At 43.5% G+C, this 25,050-nt stretch overlaps 1 protein-coding gene across 2 annotated transcripts; it reads right to left on the bottom strand.

The window, feature by feature from the left end:
- Positions 1 to 438: 438 nt before the first annotated feature.
- Positions 439 to 24,194, bottom strand: LOC100273603 (Transcription factor TFIIE alpha subunit). Of its 2 annotated transcripts, NM_001148019.1 has the most exons (10): positions 23,642 to 24,107; positions 23,431 to 23,553; positions 20,712 to 20,832; positions 20,027 to 20,149; positions 17,284 to 17,393; positions 17,015 to 17,198; positions 3,819 to 4,010; positions 3,257 to 3,469; positions 2,981 to 3,176; positions 444 to 887 (listed from the first exon to the last, which is right to left on the bottom strand). In NM_001148019.1, exons 1-10 carry the CDS (start codon positions 23,665 to 23,667, stop codon positions 793 to 795), a joined length of 1,383 nt encoding a protein of 460 aa, NP_001141491.1. In that variant the 5' UTR covers positions 23,668 to 24,107; the 3' UTR covers positions 444 to 792. The 2 variants fall into 2 exon arrangements, with proteins under 2 accessions (XP_008681458.1, NP_001141491.1); XM_008683236.2 differs by lacking the exons at positions 17,015 to 17,198; positions 17,284 to 17,393 and having other exon boundaries at positions 439 to 887; positions 23,642 to 24,194.
- Positions 24,195 to 25,050: the final 856 nt, after the last annotated feature.

The raw sequence follows: 25,050 nt of genomic DNA, 5'->3' as shown, positions 1-25,050 counted from the left end.
AATCACTTGTTTAACAGTTTATATATGCTAGATGAGTAAGATGCACACAAATAATTAGGCTTTCTCATTTATTTATCTATAACTTGGGTATTACAAGTACTAGCCCCTTAAAAGAATCTCGAAGATTAAGATGTATAAGCCCTATGCAAAGAACCAAAACACCCTACACACCATCCCCCGGTTACACTGTTTGCACACTAACATCATTTGTGGTTCAATCTACTGCGTTCTTCATATGACAAATTGCAGCATTTACAATGCTGGCAACTAATCCCGAACCTCTGGGTGGGGTGGGAGGGGGGCAATCCGACAACGATGCGAGGTTTCCAGGGCAACCTGCAGACTGAAGCAAATCACCATTGCAAGACACTTTATGCGACAACTCAGAAACTTGGATTACTAGATAACTATCAAATACATGTCGAATGTGGGCATCGATGAATGGCAACTACAACGATTGCATTTTCACTTTCAGGACATAAACGTGCATGTACGTGTAATTCCTTTCAGCGAAACAAAGGCATGCAAGTTGCCCACACATTAACAGTCTACAAGACTACAACAGCTCTTCGAAGTAACAGGGGAAACTGCTGACCGGCTCATAAAGTATTTAAGTATAATTTGTACATCTTCAACTAAAAATGCATAGGGGCTGGCTTTTCACTTGACAAGTTTCTCGGGATCATGCGTTCAACATAACTAAGCTCATTAGTGAAATACTCTCGACCTCTGGTGGGATACCAAAATCCTAAGGGCGCAGCCGCACAGGAATAGTCTGTTATCTTTTTAGCATTAGCCCTCTTCCCACACATTATCATCTTCATCATCGCCAGATTCTTGGGCCTCCGCATTCAAATCTGCCAATTTGTATGTTTCGGTTGCATTCCCTACACATTTTTAAACAGATTAGGCAAAATAGTGGATACAAGTGGAGGTTGAAACATTATACACATTTAACTGGAACAGATGACGAAATTCAAAAATTCACCAGGCGGTACTTGTAAAATAACTACTTGGTCGGGGAGGGAAAGACCACCCCCTCCAGTACGGCTGGCTAGCAGCCGCAACTGCTATCCACAGACACAAAATACTATAGAAGCTGCAGCCACAGCCAAATTAAAGCCACAACAAGCCGCGGGAAGAGATCAAAACATGATAAAATCCCCGAACCCTGACCCCCCATCACTAGCGGGCTGTCCCCACCCACTCTATAGAATGGCCCGGCCGGAGGGTGGCGAGCAGGACGTAACCCGGAAGCGGGCGAAGCACAGCGAGAGGTTTTTTTTAACCAAGCCAGAAATTCACCACCGAAAGGGATCGACTCAGGACCTGAAGGTGCTACTCAAAAGCCTTAACCATTACGCCAGAGGCCCTTTCGCCTTCTAAAAAAACTACGACATTATTAAAGCGTAAAGCCCAGTGTCATCAAAGACACGGAAACCAAAGGTAGTCTGTGTCAAGGTCTAGTACCATAATTAGAGTAGCTGATAATCAGACCTCGACACCCTTCATTAAAATGTTATAGCTACACCCTCTGTCTGAGAATGGTAACATATTCTGATCAGCAAGTCATACAAAATATATTGACCCCTAATTTCTTACAATATGTTGGCATTTCCTAAAGTATCAATATCATCTCAGAGGCACTTTAAAATTTAAATACAAATGTATTCGTGCGAGTTGTATGTCCTAAACTTTTATATAATTTGAATAACTGTTTGTCACAGTTTGCAAATTTTGACTTTTCCCTATACAAAATATGCTTAGCAATTATCATTCAGGGATAGAAGTAAAAGGTAGTGAACGTTTGACATCAAAGACAGGTGGTGATGTGAGATCAGAAGCTATGAAAAAACATGTCTAAATGATTGATTAGAGCAACTACAAGAGCCTCTTTATATGCATCCATATTGATAGGAATAGAGACTTCGGTGAAAAATGTCCTACAATTTCTCTAATTAAACATCCAAATATTGTCGTTTTATCTATTTCTGATTTCTCGCTAGCCAAAGACAAAGAGGGGAAGATATCTTGTGCAATCACTTATATTGGTGCAACCGTGCAATCAAGGGTCTAGTGCATCCAATATCGATCCAATATGACTATTTACATTTAACCCCTTCAACTTGAAATCTAGTACTCCCTCCGTTCTTTTTTATTTGTCGCGGTTTAGTTTAAAAATGAACTAGTAGACGACAAATATTCAAGAACGGAGGTAGTACCAATTTTACTTTTAACCATTTCCATATTAAATCGTTGAATCTAGATTAGATGCTTTGGATGGTTTGATTGCACACTTGCACCAAATGAGTGATTGCACATGATATGTCCTCAACAAAGAGTGGGGTTAGTTCTCTAGAGTCCGTACAAAGTACAGAAATATTGTTGAAAGGTAAAAATATATAAAAATGATTTTTATTTAAATGACTCTACAAATGAGAATTTAGAGTGAATTTAAGTAAGACCCTTGGAGATGCTCTTAGAGAATGGCAGGACTGGCACACCAGTGAGAGTTGTTTGCCTCATTGAGTCATAAGGTCGTAGGTTTGAGGCAGCCTTTCTATATTTGCGGGGAAGGCTTGTCTCAGTTTATCCCTTTTCTAGACTGTATTCATGTGAGAACTTCCAGCATTTTGGGTGCCCCTTGCAGATGCTCTTAGATCAGTATTTAAATAAGGCTTAAATAGGAAGAAAAAAACCTCGAATACATGTACGAACTTTATTCAATTAAAGTCAAAAAGGTTAGTCGGACTTATTTTTGGAATCAGTGATGATACCGTGTCCACACATTAAATACATCAAATTCTGTTTACACTATTATCAAATTGCTATTTATTAGACAATAATTCAGGTATAGTTTGAAAGGTATAGTTTGAAGATAGGATGGAAAAACAAACATACGCAGGGTTCCAGTTTTTACCAATACATGCATTTCAGATACAGAATGCAGAAAACTAAAATGGTTGAGTAAGCAAAAGACCTGCAGCTGTAGGTTGATGCTCTTCCCATTCAATGTCTTCATCATCATCGTCGTCCCGCTTGTATTTCTTGCCCACTTGGCGTTCAGTTTGAGAATCAGGGACAGAAATCTTGCCTTCCTGCTGCATTCTGTTTTTTGCTTCTTCCTCTTCCTGCTTTTTCCTCAAGGCCTCATAATAGGCCTTTATGTATTCTTCCTACAGGATAAAAATATAAAATTATCTGAACAGTAGATTCTTTACTATAAAGTCCAGTATATGTTCATTACTGAACTGACCTGTACACTTTGATCATCTTTCAAGTCCTGTTTCTTATCATCTTTGGCTTCAGATTTTTCAAGTTTTTGTGACTCAATTTTCTCTCCTCTTTGTTCCTTTGTAAGATTCATGCCATCTTTGATCATCCATGGAGGTATGACTTTGAGTTCAGAACCATCTTTACCTGATTCAGCACCTTCTTTTTCACCATCACTCAATATATCAACTTCAACCTGAAGAATGGAACAGACATCTCACTGTACAGGCAAAGGTATGCCCGCAATGTAAAGTGCAACAAGCTAAGCACATGTGTGGTGACTCCATATTAAACACATAAATGCATTGGTGAGAACTTTTTTTATAGAGATGCCGCAACATCATTTAACAAAAGGTACACATGTGAAAACTTCTGGTTCAATTCAAGGTGTTTTTCTTATTTTGATGGATAGTAGAGAAGAGAAGAGTTGACTTCTGTGCAGATGATAGACTAATGATTCAGAAATTCATTGGGATATGGAGAAGAGTTGAAATCTAACTTAATTATGTCAGATATACAACCAAGAAGATATATGGAAGTCTTACCTTTGTCTGTCCAAGGTATGGCATTGGTGTACCATACTGCCCTTGTGAATTCCTAGAAGAATCAGCTGCAGCAGGGTCACCAATTGCAAAGGCACCAATATGTGCTCTTTCCCATGTTTGAAGACTACCAAACTCAGGCGCAGGCAGATTCTTCACTCTATCAAGTTGTGCAACCAATGGCTTCAATTGCTCCTAATGTAATAAAAAAACAATATACAGAACAAACCTCAGTCAGATTCTTAAATACTACGAACAATATTCCGTTACACTAGTTTTTTTTTTCTCGAATATGCAGGAGAGCTGCATATCATTATATTTAAGAAGAAAAAAGTCGGGCCAAAACCCTTACAAACCAAACCACTGAGGTTTAAAACTCCTCAAAAAACAGCAGAAAAAACAGATAAAAACAACAAACCCATGAACAGAAATTAGCCGTGAGGACGGTTAGCTGCTAGGAAAATAAGCCCCTTAGCCTCTGCCATCTCCCACAACCTTCGCTCTTCTCCAACCTGCTCCAGAACAGCAGCAACACTCGGACTGCCGCCCTCGAAGACACACTGATTACGGTGCTTCCATAAGATCCATGCACCAAGCAAAACAAGGGAGTTAAACCCCATCTTCATTTGTCCAACTGCCATTTCACTTATTGTCCTCCACCAGTCTAGGAAACTATCATTTTCCGGTTGAGGGGACAGAGTATGCAGTCCAAATTGTCTCAACAAAAGGAACCAACACTCCCTTGAGAAAACACAAGAGACCAGAAGATGGTCTATTGTTTCACTTTCTTGTTCACAAAGAGGACTATCAGGGTGATCTAATCCTCTTTTTGCAAGACGATCAGCTGTCCAACAACTTTTTTGAGCAACTAACCACATAAAAAACCGACATTTAGGAGGCGCCCAGGTTTTCCATATCCTCTCGTACGGTTCAAAAGGAATCGAGCCAGTGAAAAACCCCTCGTAGGCAGATTTCGCTGAATATTTTCCATTGGCAGCCAGCCTAAAAATGTGCTTATCTTCAACATTCGGCCTTAATTCAGCAGTTAACAGTAAGTTCCAGAGGTGAAGATAATCAACAATTGCCCCCACAGATAGGGCCCCTCGAATATCCGACATCCATGCTCTTCTAGTAATAGCTTCTTGCATTGTCCTTGTATTGATTTTTCTTTTCGGAACAACTTGAAGAAGTCTTGGCGCAATATCTGCCACCCTCTGTCCTTGAATCCATCGATCCTTCCAAAAAAGAGTATTAGCACCATTTCCAACTTCCGTTTGCATCGCCATACTGAAGAAGGCTTGAACCTTGTCCGGAACTCGGATAGTCAAGGATGACCAAGGTCGGTTAGGCTCCGTTTTTTGCGGCCATAACCAACGCATCCGCAGCGCCCAACTCAGCTCCTTAATGCTTGAAATACCAAGACCACCCAAATCAAGAGGCCGACAAACTTTGCTCCAAGAAACAAGGCAATGCCCCCCATTTATCTCTTTGCGACCTCTCCAAAGAAAGCCTCTTCGGATTTTATCGATTGCTTTTGTGATATAAGTTGGGAGATCAATTGCCATTGCTAAGTAGATGAGCATCCCAGTAAGCACAAACCGCACTTGAACTGTTCTCCCAGCCCTTGTCATCAAGTCTGCCTTCCATCCAGGAAGCTGATTTGCAAATTTGTCGATAATTGGCTGCGCCTGTTCCTTGGTTATCTTTCGCAGCGTTAATGGAAGTCCAAGATATTTACAGGGGAAGGACGAAATTCCACACGGCAGCAAACCATGCACAACTGCAATGTCACTCTCGTCGCAACGAATGGGATATACATTAGATTTCTGGACATTATTATGTAGCCCAGAAGCCTCGCCGAATAAGTGAAGAATATCCACTATGGTTGTGTTGGGGACTTGTTCTCAAATGCTATGAGTTAAGAACAAGGCAACACAGAGAATGTTAAACGATAAAGTCCTTCGTCCTTTGAAGCATTATTTCCCTTAGGATATAACGATCTTCGGACGAAGGTCATGAAGGACGAACCTTCATGATCTCAGTATACGTTAATGAAAAACGAAGCATATGAAACATAAAAGATGGCATGAATAATCATATAACATCATACATTTAACTTTTTTATATCATCATAGAGAAATAAAGACAATATCGAATTATAAATGTACCTTCGGCTTGAAAGGAGATAAAAGTATAAATGTGACGCAGAAGCAAATGCAAAGTCAACGTGAACAGTACGGGGGTACTGTTCACCTATTTATAGGCACGGGGTACAACCCATACAAAATTACATACATGCCCTTTACATTTGGTGATAATTCTATAGCACTCTATCGAGGTCTAAATGGCCTTTTCATCTTTAAGTCGGTTCCCTTTTCTGCGAACATGCCGAAGTTTTCCTGCTTCACAGCTTCGGCGCTGTGTCAACCTTTGTATCTTTTGAGCTTCTCCCTTTCTGATACAAGTCCGAAGATACCTGCTCACACATTATAAAACCGCTTCTCCCTTGAAGACCTTCGGCGACGAAGCATAGACCCAACAGTAGCCCCTTTCGCGGTGCTAGATCGTTTTTCGTAACGAGCTTGATCCGTGAAAAAAGTCTCTTAAGCTTCGGGGAGCCGAAGGTCCAAAAAAACACCTTCCCTGAGCTCGTTGCCGAGAAACGATTCACTCTCCCTGCGCGTAGCGGCCCCACCTTGCAGAGTTACTGTTCGGTCTCTGTGGTCCACCGTTCAGCGAGTGCGAGCGGGTGTCCGCCTGGTGTAAAACTTCTGGCGCTTCGCCTTCTTACCTGCGGCACTATATAAACAGACGAGTAGGTGTGAAGTTACCACAGCATTTACTGCTATTTGCACTGTTTTGCTGCCAAAATTTTTAACCGTTGCCGAAGCTTGTTTGTCAGAATTGAACGAAGCTCCATCTTGAAGCCTGCTTCGGAGAAAAAAGTATTAAAGTTTCACAAGTTCATAGTTAAATGGCCAGAGTCCGTTCTACCGCTAGGGTTGAACGTGAGGGGGACGAAACTGAAGCTTCGGAGACTGTCCCTATCTCCGAAGCCATGCAACGATCCGGGCTAGTGACTTCGGGAAAGGCTCCTATTGATGATGTAGAACAATCAATCGCTGAAGCAGAAGGAGAAGATGCTGAGGAAACTGACCCCGAAGATGATTATCACCTTGCTACGCCAAGCAAACCCAGCCATTTGGACTTCGGGAAATCTACTGTTTCGAAGGCTGATTTGTCCAAGATGGTAAAGTCAGGCTATTTTACTGAAAATCAAAAGAAGCTATTACGCTTCGGGGGAGAAGAGACTACCCCAAAGCCGGAAAAAGATGAAATTGTTATTTTTAAGAGCTTCCTAAAGGCTGGATTAAGATTCCCCCTTCATGGGATTATTGCAGAGATATTAAAGAATTTTGGAATCTATTTTCACCAGCTGACCCCCAACGCTATCGTTAGGCTCAATGTTTATATCTGGGCACTCCGAAGCCAGGCGGTGGAACCGTTTGCGGACAGCTTTTGCCGGGTTCATGAATTGCACTATCAGACAAAGGCTAGAAAAGATGGATTACATGAGAATTTTGGTTGCTATAACTTTGCTTATCGGAAAACTACGAAGTATCCTGTGATCAGCTACCGAAGCAAATGGGCAGCAGGGTGGAAATCGGAATGGTTCTACGTCAAGGTTGATGACGATAAGGAAAAGCTTGTGCAGAGTCCACTTGAACTGACCTTCGGAGAAACCCGCCCCCAGTGCCACATGTTACCAGAGGGTCCGACTCAAAAAGCAATGTATGAATTCAAAATAATTGCAGAGAATATCAGTACAAGGGACCTGGTCCAGGAATTCTTGGCTTTCAAGGTTTTCCCTAGTGTAAAAGAGTGGGAAATGCCGAAGCTGGAGGGGGAGAAGAAAAAAGGTGAACTTGTACGCTTGCCTTACTACTTCAAATTTAAGAAATACTTTAAAACTCCTTGCCAAGAGTGGCTGGATACGATTGAAGTGATGTGCAACGAGATACTTGGTAATTATTCCAAAAAAGAAGATCAATTGATGACCGCAGCCTTCGGCACCCGTCCAAAACGAAGACTGAATCGGGTGTTGGACGCCTTGGGTTTCGAATACCCAGACTACGAAAATCTGAACAAAGGTGCCGGAGGCCAAAAAAGGAAACGAGGAACTGAAGCCCTAGATGAAGGTGAGAAAGAGCCAATAAAGAAGAAAATACCGAAGAAAAGGAAAGCTTCTTCTCCGAAGCAACAAATATCCGAAGCAGAAGAAACTCCCGCATCACCTTCTGCTGCTGTTGTTGAGGAAATTCTGAAGGTAATGACTGAATCCTTACCTGCGAAGCTAAGTCCACTGGATCCTCAACTGACAAAGTTTTTTCAGAAGGACAAGGAGCCCGAGAAATCGAGGAAAACAATCAAGACAAAGAAACAAAGAATCATTACCGTAACAGAGGTAATTGACAAAACACCGCCAAGAGCTTCGGCCCAAAAAACACGAGCAGCTACAGAGGGGGCAGATATTGAAATTGCACCTTCGGAGGCCGCAACCGCCGAAGTTGCCTCAGCTGAAGATTTGAATTTAGAGAGCACAATTGAACATATTGACCAAATGCTGCTAGACATGGCTGCAGAAGAAGCTGCCACTGTTGCCGAAGAGACTGTGACCGTAGCGTCAAAGAAAGGAAAAGAAATTGCTGACGAAGCTTCAGAAAACGAAGCCTTCGCGTTCCAAAACTTAGTTGGAGAACATCTAACAAAAGCTGAAATAGAAGAGCTTAAAGAGTATGCCCAATCCTGTGGATACAAACCTGGGGCACTCCTCTTCGGAGGCGTTGATGATGAGAAATTAGAGTGTATTCGGGACCAAACAGGGGCCAAAGTTATTAGTACTCTGTCCAAGAGTATTGGATTCCCGAAGCTAGAAGCAGATATCAGCCGCTACCGACGACAACATGTCGTTGGTAGTTTGTTTTACTCCAACTTCAAGGTGAATGACGTCTCTTAACTTTTATTGCTTCTAATAAAAACATGTCTGACGAAGGTTGTGTTTGTGTAGAGTATGTTATTGAGCAAAGCCTTGCAAATGCAGCAAGATCTTGAAGATAAAAAGCATGAAATTATAATCGGAAATTTGGAAAACAAAATAAAGGAGCAATCAGATGCTTTTGAGAAAAAGAACTTTGAGCTCCAGGCAGCCGAAGGCTTACTGGCGGAAGCTGAAGCAAAAATATCAGAACTAAACTCGAAGCTTCTCCGCCAGTCTGAGCAGTTCGAACGAGAAAAACAAGATCTCAATGAAAAACTTGAAGCCGAAGCTCAGCAGAATTCGGATTTGAGAAAACTACTGACAAATCTTCAAGAAAAATGCCTAGAATTTAGCAACAAGTGCATTCAACGATTAAGAAAGATTTTTTACTCGGTTGGAGCTAGCAGCGAAAAATTTACCCCCTCAGCTGAAGATCTACCAAAAACCTTCGAACACATTGAGGGGGAGATTGACGAGCTCGACGAAGTCATAGCTGGGCATGGTGACTTCTGTGCCTGGGTGGCTTCTCGAGGGACTGCTGCAGCCTTCATGAAGGCTGGCTGTGATCATGGGAAAATTGTCAATAGGCCAAATTTTACCTTGTCACCATCAATCCTGGATGACATCCCTGATCTCGCCCGAAGCATCTCGAATCGATTTGTAAAAATGATATGGACAAAAGGTGGTCGAGAGAAAGCTGGAGACGAAGCTCGTAGCCACCTTGATCCAGTAAGAAATCATACCTTGTGCTTACCTTTTCCTATAAACTTGATTCTGACTTCCAATGACCTTATTCATGTAGGATGACGAAGCCGAAGCTGATGATCAAAAATAACGCCGAAGCCGAAGCTCCTTGGAGATTTAGATAGTAGACTGCAGACAGTACTTGAAAAACTTTTGAGATAACTTTTGTAAATGTAAACAAAACTTCCATGTATACTGTTCATACCTTGTAATATATCCTTAACCTTTCACTGATTTATGAGAAATGCTTTGATGTGGACGAAATTTCCTTTTTTTTTGAGTCGAAGGCGAAAAAAAACACCTTCCCTTCTTTTCGTACGCAACGAAGCATAGAAAACATCATTTTCCTTTTTTCCGAAGCTCTCCTTCATAAAAACAACAGCTTCCCCTCTTTTTTGTGCACGAAGCTCTTTTTCCCTTTCTTTTTTCTCTTCTTGCCGAAGCAATCATTTTATGCGATGAAGATGATTATCCTACATATGCCTAGATGAATGTTTATGAATGCAAATGCTATGATGTAATGTGTTGTGCAAATGAATGGCCAAACACGTATCCGAAGCTATATTCATAGCCATTATTTTCTTAAAAACAATCACACCTTAGCTCTGCATTCCCTTAGGAACGACTTTGGAGCTTCTTCGCCTTTACTTTTGGCGGAATCAGCGTTGACTTTTCGCTGTAAGCTCTGCATTCCCTTAGGAACGACTTTGGAGCTTCTTCGCCTTTTACTTAGGCGGAATCAGCGTTGACTTTTCGCTGTAAGCTCTGCATTCCCTTAGGAACGACTTTGGAGCTTCTTCGCCTTTTACTTAGGCGGTATAAGCTCTGCATTCCCTTAGGAACGTCTTTGGAGCTTCTTCGTTTGTACTTTTCGGCACTCGATGGTGCGCTCTCAGCTTTTACATTTACATTCTTTGGGGGATTTTGCTCTTATAAGACTAAAAAAGGAAATTACATATGCTGGCCCCATTAAAAACCTTTCTCCCCCTTTGGAAAGGAAAAGGGTGCCATGAAAGAAAAAATAAAAATGTGAAAAATTACATCGAATTATACATAATATCGCCGAAGCTCATCCGCATTCCAAGACCTAGGAATGTCATTGCCGTCCATATCTTTCAATCTGTATGAACCGGGCCTTGACGAAGATGCTACTAAGAAAGGCCCGTCCCATTTCAACTGCAATTTGCCCACTGTTTCCGGGTTGGCCACCCTCCGAAGTACCAAGTGCCCTGGCTCAATATTTTTTAGCCGAACCTTTCTATCCCGCCATTTGACTGTTTCAGCTTGATATTTATTAATATTCTCCACGGCTTGCAGTCTGATCCCTTCTAAAGCATCTTTTTCTATAGAATAAGCAGCTTCGGAATCTGATTCTGCCGAAGCTACTATCCTTATTGATCCGGCTTTAGCTTCCTCTGGAGTTATTGCTTCGTCACCGAACAATAACTTAAATGGAGTGAAGCCTGTAGACCTTGATGTTGTCGTGTTGTGGCTCCACACCACTTTGGTTAGCTGATCTGGCCATTTTCCTCTAGGTTGATTGAAGATTAGCTTCATTATTCCTGTCATTATAATGCCGTTGGCTCTTTCAACGAGTCCATTTGACTCCGGGTGCCTGACTGATGCAAAATGGATCTTCGTACCAATTTGGTCACAGAAATCCCTGAAAGCTTCGGAGTCAAACTGTGTTCCATTGTCCACAGTGATAGCCTTTGGCACCCCGAAACGACAAACAATATTCTGCCAGAAAAACTTTTGGATGGTAGCCGAAGTTATTGTGGCTAAAGGCTTCGCCTCAATCCATTTAGAAAAATATTCCACAGCTACCACAACATATCTCAAGTTCCCTTGGGCCGGTGGTAACGGACCTAACAAGTCAAGGCCCCACCTTTGCAATGGCCAAGTGGGTTGTATGAGCTGTGTCAAGGACGAAGGTTGTTTTTTATCTCTTGCACATTTCTGACAACCTTCGCACTTTTGAACCAATTCTGCTGCATCCGAAGCTGCCTTCGGCCAATAAAATCCTTGACGGAAAATTTTTCCAAGTAACGGCCTAGATCCGATGTGAGATCCACACAGGCCTGCATGTATTTCTTTCATTAACTCTATACCTTCGGTTCTGGATAAGCATTTGAGCAACGGAGCACAAACTCCATGTTTGTACAACTCCCCTTCTATCATGACATATGGACGAGCTCTTGCCTCTATTCTCTTGTTATAAGCTTCGTCATCTGAAAGAAATTTACCCTGAAGGTAAGAGATGATCTCAGTTCTCCAATCTTCACTAAAAACAGGAGATATATTAAGAACTGCTCTTTCAAGGAGTTACACCGAAGGTGCTTTTATTGTTTCAAAGAACACATCCGAAGGTAAAGGCAGCCCCTGTGCTGCTGACTTAGCTAGCAGATCAGCATGCTCATTTTGTCCTCGAGGGATATTCTTGACAGAAAACCCTTCGAAGGAAGCTTCGACTCTTCGAACCATATCCAGATATTTTTCAAGCTTCGGATCCTTAGCCTTACAACTTTTGTCAATATGACCCGAAACAACCTGGGAATCAGTTTTAAGTATGGCCCTTCTGATTCCCATTGCTTTTAACTTCCGAAGACCTAAAATCAATGCTTCGTACTCAGCAATGTTATTTGTGCAATTAAAATCAAGTTTTGCCGCATAACAGGTTTTGACTTTGGAAGGTGAAACCAACACAGCAGCCGCTCCTGCTCCGAAGGTTCCCCAAGATCCATCACAAAACACTATCCAGGCTTCGTTGTCTTTATTTGTTTCCTCCTCCTGAGCCCCTGGTGTCCAATCAGCAATAAAGTCTGCCAGTGCCTGCGACTGAATCGAAGATCTATGAACATATTCAATACAAAATTCATTGAGCTCTGCAGCCCATTTTCCAATCCTTCCAGTAGCTTCTCTGTTCCTCATAATATCCTTCAGAGGTTGTGATGAAGGAACAATTATGTTGTAAGCTTGGAAATAGTGCCGAAGCTTCCTGGAGGCCATCAAGACAGCATACAGTATCTTCTCCAACTCTGTATAATTTTTCTTTGATAAACTAAGGACCTCGGAAACAAAATATATTGGGGCCTGCCTTTTGACTTGACCATCAAGCTTCTCCTGAACAAGCGCTGCACTTACCGCTGAGTGCGAAGCTGCCACATATAACAATAAAGGAGGCCCTGGCATTGGTGGAGTCAATGTTGTTAGATCTATCAAATACTGTTTCAGTTCTTCGAAAGCCTTCTGCTGGATTGGTCCCCATTGAAAGACTTCGGCCGACTTCAGCACTTCGAAGAATGGTAAATTTCTCTCTGCCGATCTGGATATGAATCTATTGAGAGATGCCAACCTTCCTGTCAATCTTTGAGCCCCCTTCTTTGTAGTTGGTGGCTCCATCCGAAGTATGGCTTCAATTTTACTTGGATTAGCTTCAATTCCCTTTGTTGAAACCAAGCATCCAAGAAATTTCCCCTTCTTCACTCCGAAGACACATTTTTCTGGATTTAACTTTAAGCCAGCTTGCCTGAAACTGGCGAAGGTCTCCTGCAGATCAGCAATATGATTCTCCTGCTTCGTGCTTTTGACAATGATGTCATCAACATAAGTTAACACATTTCTGCCTATTTGAGATTGAAGAACCTTCGCAGTCATTCGGCTGAAACTTCCTCCAGCGTTTTTGAGCCCCTCAGGCATCCGAAGATAGCAATATGTGCCACTTGGAGTGATGAAGCTAGTCTTCGGCTCATCTTCCTTCTTCATCCAAATTTGGTGATAGCCTGAATAGCAGTCTAACAGACTCATGAGCTCTGACGAAGCTGCTGCATCAACTAAAGAGTCTATCCTTGGTAGTGGGAATTCATCCTTCGGACAAGCCTTGTTAAGATCTGTAAAATCGATGCACATTCGCCACTTGCCATTGGCCTTTTTTACCATAACAGTGTTAGCCAGCCATTCTGGGTACTTCACTTCTCTAATAACTCCTGCACTGAGGAGTCTTTTGACTTCGTTGCGAGCACCTTCGGCCTTATCATCTGACATTTTCCGAAGCCTTTGCTTTCTGGGTCTGAAGGATGGATCGACATTGAGCGAGTGCTCAATAACATCCCTATTAACTCCGCATAGATCATTGGCTGACCATGCAAAAACATCTTTGTTATTGAACAAAAACCTTATCAAGGTTTTTTCCTGCTCTTCGGATAGTTGAGAGCCTAACAGCACCTTCTGCTCTGCTATGTCCTCACATAAGAGCATAGGCTTCGGCTGATCTGCTGAAGCTGCTTTCTCCCTTCTGAATTTGTACTGTTCACAAGCTTCGGCTCCATCTATATTATGGATTGCTTTGGAGTCAGTCCAGTTACCTTCGGCCCTTCTTGCGGCTTCCTGACTTCCATGGATAGCAATGGGTCCCTGATCCGAAGGTATCTTCATGCAAAGATAAGCAGGATGAAGGATTGCTTCGAAGGCATTAAGAGTACCACGACCAATAATTGCATTGTAAGGATATTCCATGTCAACAATGTCAAACACAACTTGCTCAGTTCTAGTGTTGTTGATGAATCCGAAGGTCACTGACATGGTGATCTTGCCCAGTGCTACAATCTGTCTTCCTCCGAAGCCACAGAGAGGATGTGTAGCATCATGAATCTTATCTTCTGGCTCTTGCATTTGTCTGAAGGCTTTAGCAAATATGATGTCAGCTGCACTGCCTGTGTCAACCAAGACATTGTGGACCAGAAATCCTTTGATAACACAAGAGATAACCATGGCATCATTGTGTGGGTAATCTTTTAGCTGAAGGTCCTCTTGGGAGAAGGTAATAGGAATGTGAGACCATCTTGTCTTGATGAAGGGTCCTTGCACCCCAACATGCTGTACCCTTCTCTGTGCTTCCTTCTTCTGTTTCTTGTTAGCTGGTTCTGAGGACGAGCCACCTGTGATCGGTAGCACCAGCTTCGGGTCCGAAGCAGCTCCAGCTTGGTCGTTGAACGAAGCCATCAGCTCAAAAAGTGGAAGTGAGTTCACCGGAGGTGGGCGCCAATATTGGGGACTTGTTCTCAAATGCTATGAGTTAAGAACAAGGCAACACAGAGAATGTTAAACGATAAAGTCCTTCGTCCTTTGAAGCATTATTTCCCTTAGGATATAACGATCTTCGGACGAAGGTCATGAAGGACGAACCTTCATGATCTCAGTATACGTTAATGAAAAACGAAGCATATGAAACATAAAAGATGGCATGAATAATCATATAACATCATACATTTAACTTTTTTATATCATCATAGAGAAATAAAGACAATATCGAATTATAAATGTACCTTCGGCTTGAAAGGAGATAAAAGTATAAATGTGACGCAGAAGCAAATGCAAAGTCAACGTGAACAGTACGGGGGTACTGTTCACCTATTTATAGGCACGGGGTACAACCCATACAAAATTACATACATGCCCTTTACATTTGGTGATAATTCTATAGCACTCTATCGAGGTCTAAATGGCCTTTTCATCTTTAAGTCGGTTCCCTTTTCTGCGAACATGCCGAAGCTTTCCTGCTTCACAGCTTCGGCGCTGTGTCAACCTTTGTATCTTTTGAGCTTCTCCCTTTCTGATACAAGTCCGAAGATACCTGCTCACACATTATAAAACCGCTTCTCCCTTGAAGACCTTCGGCGACGAAGCATAGACCCAACAGGTTGCTATATCTTTGGCAGCTGGTCGCAAGAAGAGGACTACATCATCAGCATACATAGAGACTCGGTGATGCACAGATCTTGTAGCAAGGGGTTGAAGAAGTCCTGCCCCTTCAGCTGCAGTGACCATTCGCCCAAGCACATCCATGACTAGAATGAAGAGCATCGGTGAGAGGGGGTCACCCTGTCGTAGTCCTTGACGATGAACAATATGTTTGCCCGGAAACCCATTTACCATCACTTGAGTGGAAGAGGTTGCAAGCAGCCCACATAGAATATCCCTCCAAAGCTGTCCAAATCCCATCCTTTGTAATACCTCTATGAGAAAAGGCCAGGAGACAGAATCAAAGGCTTTTGTGATGTCCAATTTCAGAAGCAAATGGGCATGTCTTCGTCGATGAAGAAACCTTGCAGTTTGCTGAACTAACATGTAGTTATCCTGAATAAAACGGCCTTTTATAAAAGCGCTTTGAATGGGTGAAATCATCTCATTTAACCTTCCAGCTAGGCGATTAGCTAGCAGCTTGGTGATCAATTTTGCGAAGCTATGTACCAGGCTAATTGGTCTGAAGTCTTTTACTTGATCAGCCCCCTCCATCTTTGGGATCAATGTGATGTACGCTGTGTTCAGCCTATTGAACTGCGCAAATCTCCTGCTCCAAACTGCTGAAACTGCTGCCATTATATCCACTTTAATTATAGACCAGCATGCCTTATAAAATCCTCCTGTGAAACCATCCGGACCCGGAGCCTTATCTGAAGGAAGCAATTTAACTGTTTCCCACACTTCTTTCTCCAAGAAAGGCAAGTCCAGAGCAGCCAAATCAAAGGTCGAAACTCCCACAGCTTCAAGATTGACAGAGCAATCTCTGTCAATGCTGACACCCAGCAGATTGGAATAGAATTGATCCATTAGAATGGCCTTCTCATTATGTCCAGTGAAAACCTGGTTGTCAGCAACCAATCTTGCCACAAAATTTTTTCTTTTCCGGTGACGGGCATGCATATGAAACAATTTCGTATTAGCATCACCTTCTTTGAGCCAAGAAACTCTAGATCTTAGACGGGCGATGGTGCGCTTTAATGAGGCAAGTCCAAGGGAGTGCTTCTTCAATTTATTTTTGAGCCAAGTTTCACTTAGCGATAAGGACCGAGCGTTGCACTAGTTGATAGATTGGTATACGTGCAATCACCTCCAAAGAATGAACACGATTCATTCTTTTCCTAAAAGAACATAATAGTCTTTTTTTTTACCAAAGTGACATATTCTAAATTTCTGATCCAAGCACTTGTAGTGACATCAGTCAAACTATTTCTTGACTCTAAGCAAAGACAATAAATTCTAAAAAAAACAAGCAGACAGTCAAGGACATGAAATGATTGGTTTTATACCGGTGAGATATTTGCTATTTACAATATCAAAAAATGTGGCATCTCTAAAGGTTATAGCAAAGTTGGTGATGTTCATGATGGTAAAGTAGCATGCCTCTTACAAAGTTACAGGTGGATGTTCGTATCAGTTTTATAATATTACATCAGCTAAGCTATACATGTGTTTTTGTTTTCTTCCAAACTGTTTGGTTGACCGACTTAATAAAGCACACAAGCTGGCTGGAATGCTGAAAACACCTAACATTTTTGTTTCCTTCCATAATATTTGGACCAAGCACGTAAATTTTGGCATTTACTTAGAAGAGTTCCAAAGATAACTGAGGACTAACTTCAATTCTTTGCTGCATGTCCTTTAATTTCTCACGCCTGCGCTTTCTAACATTGTCATCGCCATCTCCCATTTCCTCAGAAGCAAGCTTGTCATCCTCAGCAACCAGTTCACCATTGCAAGTTTCACAATGGAAGTACTCATCCGTGTAGCTTACCAGTTGTAGTGCATCAAAGGCTGAGTATCTGCAGATCACAAGAAGAAAATTATCAGAGCACACCAGTTTTCTGCCTAGCCCTAGCATGAATAAACTAGACGAAGACCTACTACCTTTTATTACAGCTAGGACATATATAGTGTTGAATTGTATTTCTGCTGTCCAATTCATCCTTCAATTTTTTTTTCATGCGGTGAATCCGATACCTGACAACATCACATATCTGTGCTTTGGGAGGACAAACATCCATTATAATTTGTTGCGTTACAGAACAAGAGATGAAAGAAGAAAGATGAATGAGGACATAATGCTGTTAGTATAATAGTGACTTTCATGCACAGTAAATATCAACTGATGAAAACATAAATGATAACTAAACTCGAATAAACGACCAGTGAAGTTTTTGTATTGGTTCATATACAAGTGTTTTTAGCTGAAGAGAACAGAACAAGAGAAATGCCTGCAATATAACCAACATACATGTTCAGAAGAGAATACTAAGGCCATTAATGCTATATACTCCCTCCATCCCAAAATAAATAAAATTGTGGAAATTTTCAGCTAGACAGATTAAGGACGTTGGCAAAAGATGCAGGTACCCTCATCTTATTTCCCTCCCCAGAGGATATCTCCTGTATTTGGCAATTATCATTTGCATGCACATGTGATTATCTTCCGGATTAAGAGGTAGTGTTCCATGTTTTTGTGCACTCAAATTTTTGGGACAAATTTTGAGGACAGTGCGTTCTAAGGTGTGAAGTGGGAGAGAGCGAATGATTGAGGTTTTGAATAAGACGATCTTTGCGTTTTGGATTTGGATCTTTTTCGTATTTCAAAATAGTGAAAAGTCAAATAAGAGGTGTTAGCTTTTTATCATTCTAGCGTCGATCTATTTTGCCGCAGGACCTCCCCTACAGTATAGTCCCCGCAGTAGAGTTTAACCATCAAACTCGGGATGAATTGGTGTGGTTCCTCTACGCCTAGGATACCAGAACATCTCAACATCGAACCACGAACGAGAAAATGCATGGGAGAAAAATTGGCTAGTAATTGTTTTTCTCAAACATGCAGGAGAACTGCACATCGTTTATATAAAAGGGAGAAGAAAGAGCCCCACATACAAGACCTTTGCCAGGCCTACACCACTCATACAGACTAGCGAATCAACCTGGATCAAAGGCTAAACCCAACTCAAGGAGGTGCTTAACCCCAGCCAACACCCAGCAGACAGCCTTATTAGAGAAGTCCTGCTTCAGCTTGGGCAGACTCGGCTGAGCCCCCTCAAACACACACCTATTTCTATGAAGCCATAGGCTCCAACCACCGAGGATAATAGCACTATTGACACCTTCCTCCACCATTCCCCAAAGACCTCATCATCAATTTGGGGGGCAAGCGCCGCAAGTCCAAGGGGAGCCAGCAGATCATGCCAAAATTGACGGGCAAAGACACAACTAGTTAGGATATGTTGGGCCGTCTCATGCTCTTGATCACAGAACAGGCAGGCTGTCGGGTGGACATCCCACGCCGCTCCAGCCTATCCGCAGTCCAACACTTATTCTTAATGGCCAACCATAAGAATACTTTGCATTTCAGAGGTGCCCAGATTTCCACGCCCTCCTCCAAGGTTCAAAAGTGATGGATCCTCTGAAGAATGACTTGTAACAGGATTTAGAAGAAAACCTTCCCGAAGCCTCGTGTCTCCAAATATGATGATCTTCTTCTTGAGAAAGCACCAACCCTTCCATGATATCCCAAAGCATGAGGTATTAATGTATTCCTTGTAGAGAGAGAGTGGTGGAGATGTCTCTCACCCAAGCCCTGTCATCCAGTGCCTGTGCCACAGGTCCTAGAAGCAATAACATTTGTATGCACACGTGTGTCAATGATGGCTAGTAATTGTGAAACCCCAATTCTTAACTGGAAGGGACATCAAAGGACTGTGCCCTCCCTCTCTATTTATCCAAGAGATGGAAGGGCAGAGCTTTTTTCGGTTTTTTCATCTTCTGTTTTCATCAAAGGGAAAGTTATTTATTTTGGGATGTTGTATAAATGAGAAGGTTCATTTGCATGCCATTGAGAGAACATAGAGGGTTGTCAACAATTTTTTTGATATAGAAAGTTTTATAGAGTTCTAGCTGAGAATGAAGCAGTTTATAAGATGCTTTTTGTCGTATGTCTGTACACACGTGAAATGGGCATTTTGATATGTTGATTGGATATGGGGCCTGTTAGTCTGAGGCACTGAGCCAACATCAATTATATGACATAAGTGGCAATAATCCCTCCAAAGTCCAAACACATCCTGTCAGGTGAACGCCTCCACAGCATGACACCCCTTTTGAACTGCACGATGCAAGACACAAGAAAATCGACACGCTATCACGACGTGATGTGCAGTTGGCGCGCACGCACCCACACTGACCCACGCGCATGCGTGTGTACATGTATGAGCTTTAATATCACTTTTGCACTCACGCCCCAGAACCCACATGGAATACTAAGAGTATGCCCAATTAAAGCTTTGAAAGGGAAATGTTAAAGTAATGGAGGTCAAATATTTTTCCTACAAGGATAAAATTAACAAACAAAAAGGATTAACTCATGAAAATACAGGACTAATAAAGTTTCTACCTCCTGGCAATATGGGGCAGTTCATTAAGAAACATAACAGAAGAATCCCAAAACATCAATAGTCTATAAATAAATGTACTTAGTCATAGCCCAGGGAAAATAAAAAAATATTACCTCCTGCAAGTAATAAAGGTGACATTAAAATATATTGTTCTTTTTCTTAAAAAAACTCTCGTCTATAAAAATGATAAGAACTTAAAGGTGTAGGTTTGGAAGACTAACCTGAGCATAATCCAAGCAACAGTATGAATGTGTGTGCATCTTTACTTTCTCTTCTCCCTCCTTAGCAACTGTTTGACCGTCATTAGCAGCTGCAGCATTATGTGCTTTGGCATTTTTTGCTGACTGCGGCAACAAAGATCAACGAAAATACAGAATCAGACAAGATAAATGTTAGAATAAATACGAATAGTACCACATTGTCTACCCATGTAGGGTGTTAGTCCTATGTGCCCTATATAATCAGCACATAAGGCCCAATACAATACAACGATTATCCCACCAATTCTATCCTCCTACAATAAGAAGATAAGGAACCACACCCAGAGGAAACACGAGTCACAGAATCATAAGATATTCACTTGCACACTTTCAAGAGAGAAATGTAACTATTCAGTAATTGTTAGAATACAAATTTCTGCAGTCAGCCAGCCACCAACTTCATGATGGAGAATTTCAGATGAATAAATCACTATCCACTTACATACCTAGTTACTTGATAAATGTCGTATATTTTCAAGGCTTCAAGAAAATGTTGAATTATTTTCCTTACAGCTTAACGCCATTTAAATAAATAGACAACAAGGACATTTTATCACCAGTTGGCAGTTGTAACTTGATTATAACTACAAAAGTCAATTGCAGCCCTGCATGCTTAACAACATATTAATACACAAATAAAACTAACCTCCTTCCGATGATCCCTTGTGACTAGTTTCTCCTCTTCAAAGAAACGGAGAATGCGACGCAGCTGTTTCGAGTGGAGCTTCAATGCTTTAGCCAAATCTTCCTCTCGGACCCACGGTCGTCTGAGGTGGAAGTAGAATAATTTTTGTATAAATCAAATAGACCAAAAAATCAAATAGGTGTTCAAGTCACACCACAGAAAAAACAATGTTGCATGGATACGTAGGTGAGGCATCATATCGCATACCAGATACATATCCTATAACGATAAGTGGACAATATGTCCTAGTATCTGGTTTTTTTATAATTTTGCGAATATTATATTAAGTGTGTGGGCCGATACATATCTGCCTATTCGACATGGCCCAGATATGTATCTGATACTGATATGTGGCTGATACGTATCTTCTGCATTGAAAAAAGCTTGGTCATTGGATGACCATAAGAGTATCTTCTGCATTGAAAAAAGCTTGGTCATTGGATGACAATAAGAACTTGGATTCTTTAATTAGTAGAACAATTTATTCTATAGGTATGCAGCTAACAGCAGCACTTTTCTTTGTCTATGTTTTCAATTATTTGATAAAATGTTAAGTGGTCTACTGTTGTTTTTCTATGGCTGCAGGGGTATCTTTCAGTTTTCTGAAATCCATATCGTCGAGAAACCTTTGCCTTTGCTTGCAGCCACAACATGCAAGGTTATTAAGGGCATGTTTGGTTTCTTGCCTAAAGCACCACAACTTGCCTAAGTTTAGTCGCTCGAATTCAATAACTAACCTTAGGCAGAAAAGTTATGCAAGTTGTGGTGCCTTAGGCAGGAAACCAAATAGGCCCCAAATTCCTGGGTATACTAGAGTCAGGCCCTGTTTGTTTCTACCAGCCAAAAGCCACAACCCAGTTGTTGAACCGGCTTTTTTGAAACGCTGGAAGGCTGGTGTCTGAGGGAAGGAATTTTTTTCTCGAACACGCAGGAGAACTGCGCATCATTATATTAAGAATAGAAAAAAAAGGTCCTAAGAAGCCGATGGTGCCATTGCCTATTTTAGTAGGCAGATGGCTCAACACCACCAAAAGCTACCGGCCTATGAACGTGAGCTGATCGGTTTGGTAAAGGCAGTACGCCATTGGCGACCGTACGTATGGGGGAGGCCATTTGCCATCAACACCGACCACTAGCCTGAAGTTCCTCCTCGACCAGCGGCTGTCCATAATCTCGCAACATACGTGGGTCAGCAAGTTGTTCGGCTACGACTTCGAGGTGAAATACAAGCCTGGCAAATTAAATGGAGCTGCGGATGATCTATCTCGCCAGAATAAAGAGGTGGCTGCTGTCCACACCCTATCTTCACCAACTTTCGAGTTGTTTGACACCCTCCGCGATGAGGCAGTGGCAGGTTCCCAGGTTGCAACACTGCGCAGCAAGCTGGCCGCTGGGACTACGCCTGCTGGCTGGTCTGAGACAGATGGGTTGCTGCTGTTTCGAGGCAAACTGTTCATTCCCGACGGATCATCCTTGTGGCCAGAGTTGCTGTCCTTCGTCCATGACTCTGGACATGGAGAAGACGCTGCACCGTTTCATAGTGTCCTTCTACAATCAGCAGGCACTTCGTCGGGTACAGGATTTATGTGCGGGGCTATTCGGTTTGTCAGCACGACAAGACGGAACATCTCCATCCAGCAGGACTCCTGCAGCCCCTGCCTGTTCCATCGGCAGTCTGGACAGACATTCCCATGGACTTTATTGAAGCATTTCCAAAGGTGGGCGACAAGTCAGTGGTGTTAATTGTGGTTGACAGGTTCTCCAAATACAGCCATTTCATTGCTCTAGGTTACCCCTACTCTGTTCCATCAGTAGACAAGACCTTCTTTGAGGGTATGGTACGATTACATGGGTTTCCTTGCTCTATTGTGAGCGACAGAGACAGTTTTCACCAGCTCATTCTGGACGGAGCTATTCAAACTGGCTTGAGTTAAGTTACACATGAGCTCCGCATTCCACCCCCAAACTGATGGACAGTTGGAGGTAGTCAACCGGATCATCACTATGTACTTGAGGACAGCTGGTGATAGGAATACGATCCCTACCACGGATTGGCCTTAGGTTGTATGAGTGCGAGGGGGCTGGACGAGGGAGGAAACGCCCACGGCTGTGTTTGGGCGCCGTGGATGCTGGCCGCAGGGAAAGAGGGAGATGGGCTGCTGAACATAAGTACACACTGATGAACAGTAGCGCGATGAACAGTGGCGGCTAGGGTTTCTCCCAGCTCCCAGAGGGAAGCTGGAAACTATAATTGTTTCTGCTTGATTCCATAGGGTGGTGCTTACAATTATTTATACTTCCTTCTAGTACTTATCTAATGAGATCAAATCCCTCTTTTCTCTCTAACAAATCTTATCTCCTTAATCTTCTAATCCTTATCCAACTAATCTGCATGTCTAGATCCTTATCCAACTAATTTGCATGTCTATCCATTGCCTCTGCTGTGATCCGGCGCCTGTAGTGGCGGCCGGTCATAACAGCTGGTGATCGACCTAAGACGTGGTTGAAGTCGCTTCCCTAGGCAGAATTCTGTTACAACACTTCCTTCCAAACTGCATTGAAGTGTTTCTCATGTACACAACTAAAATGCAACCATCCACCAATCCAACCTTATTGCAACCGAGCTTCTAATGTACACAACCAATTTTTTCATTGAACAGAAATAGTTCGCATCAGGTACCTGGTGAGCGCGTCCAGGACGACGACGGCCATGCCGCGGTTGTCCCCGCGGGAGGTCTTGGGCTGGTTGTCGCCCTTCATTGAGACGTCATCGTAGAAGGCGCGGGCCGCCAGCTTCACCAGCCTGCAAGAAAACCAACCCAGCCGATCCCGCGCGGAGGTCAGGACGGCTGCGGCTAGGGTTTCGAGAATGAAGTTGGGTCGGGGCGCACCTGTTGAAGGGCTCGATGGAGTTCATGGTGGCGAAGACGACACTGGCGCACCAGCGTGCGGGTGATCGGGAGTTCTGATTGCGCGCTTACGACATAGGGGGCGGGCGAGAGTAGAGGTGCCGGCCGCGGCTGATGCAAGGTGCGCCACGAGATGTGTGATTTCTTGCAGAGGATGAAGATGCAGACCAGGCACACCCGTCTGGATCGGAGACGACAGAGAGGAAGAACCTCGGATTATGCACGATCGAGTCCCGATCGCAGATCAGGCGGCGCGGAATCGATCCCCAGCTCCGGTTCTTGCTCTGCTTGCGGCTGGGGAGGAAGGTGGAGGCGCTGACGTGCGTGCCCGTGGTGTCAATCTCTACTGCTCTAGAAGGCTATAGCGTAGGTGTCCACACTGCTTCACCACGGTTCCGCTTGCCCCCGCGTGCCCCCCGCCTCTGCGCGCCCGCGTGGCCCCTCGGCCCCCGCACCCCATCCCAGAGTCCTCCGCTATCCCTCGTGTTCCTTTTTGTTGCCCAAAAAATTTGTGATTGTGTCACTCTCAATTTTAGTTATATGTTATTATGCCCTCCTGTGTCAAAGACTGGTGGGACCATCTGTGTCTATAATTTGTAGACCCGATAGTATACTGACGAAACCCACAAACCATAATGGCAAAATTGTCAATGTCTCTGTGTTGCCCACCCCCGCCACGCAATCCTCGACGCCGCCCTCGCCCCCGCCTCTGTGGAGGCCAAGGGAGGCGTCGGTGTCCCCCTCACTCATGCCCTCGTCATCAGCGCCGGGCGTCCTTCGCCTCTCCTCATCAATTTCTCTCACCCCACCCGCCACCATCATCGGCCCCTGCCTGCGAGATCAGCTGTCGCCCCCACCCCGCCACGCAACAGATCTGCACCCCCAACCCCCTCCCCAGCGCCATGCCCGTGTGCACCCCAACCTCGGTCATCGCCACCTCCCCCGTGGGCCACCTCTCACTTCTCTCTACGATCCTCGCTCTCTTGCCCTCCCCCTCCTCTGCCTCCGACGCATTCGCCGACATTTTCTATGCACCTAGCAGGCCCTCCTTCACGCTCCTTGTCGTTGCCACACTACTTTGTGACCTCCCATCGACCTACCGCACCCGCATCCCCGCCTTCCTCAGGAAGATCATCTCTCTCTTCCCAAGTGCGGATGCCCATGACCTCCCTGCTCACATCCATGCCGCTCTACCTGGGCGTCATCCTCACAGGTTTCTTGCGCTTCTTTGGTGGCCGCCGCGGCGGCTGCGTTCGTGCTCCGCGGTACATTACGTGGCAAGTCGAGAGCACCGCACGGATGAACGTCTCGTTCGCGGTCAAGCAGGACCCCACGCTGGTGCCGAGGTTCAACGAGGGTGCCGTGAGTCTGCTCTGGGATGCGGTCGTGGT

Source organism: Zea mays, chromosome 5 (assembly GCF_902167145.1).
Source record: "Zea mays cultivar B73 chromosome 5, Zm-B73-REFERENCE-NAM-5.0, whole genome shotgun sequence".
NCBI lineage: Eukaryota > Viridiplantae > Streptophyta > Magnoliopsida > Poales > Poaceae > Zea > Zea mays.
Note: the sequence above shows the minus strand (reverse complement) of the source record. Positions and strands in the feature narration are given on the sequence as shown.

What these genes read in the sequence shown, in the direction of transcription:
- LOC100273603 (NM_001148019.1), bottom strand. Translation starts at nt 23,667, where the DNA reads ATGAACTCCATCGAGCCCTTCAACAG. An exon ending in TCCATCGAGCCCTTCAACAG is followed by an intron (nt 23,554 to 23,641) that starts GTGCGCCCCGAC and finishes GTTTTCTTGCAG; the next exon opens with GCTGGTGAAGCTGGCGGCCC. An exon ending in CATACCTTGGACAGACAAAG is followed by an intron (nt 3,470 to 3,818) that starts GTAAGACTTCCA and finishes TCCATTCTTCAG; the next exon opens with GTTGAAGTTGATATATTGAG.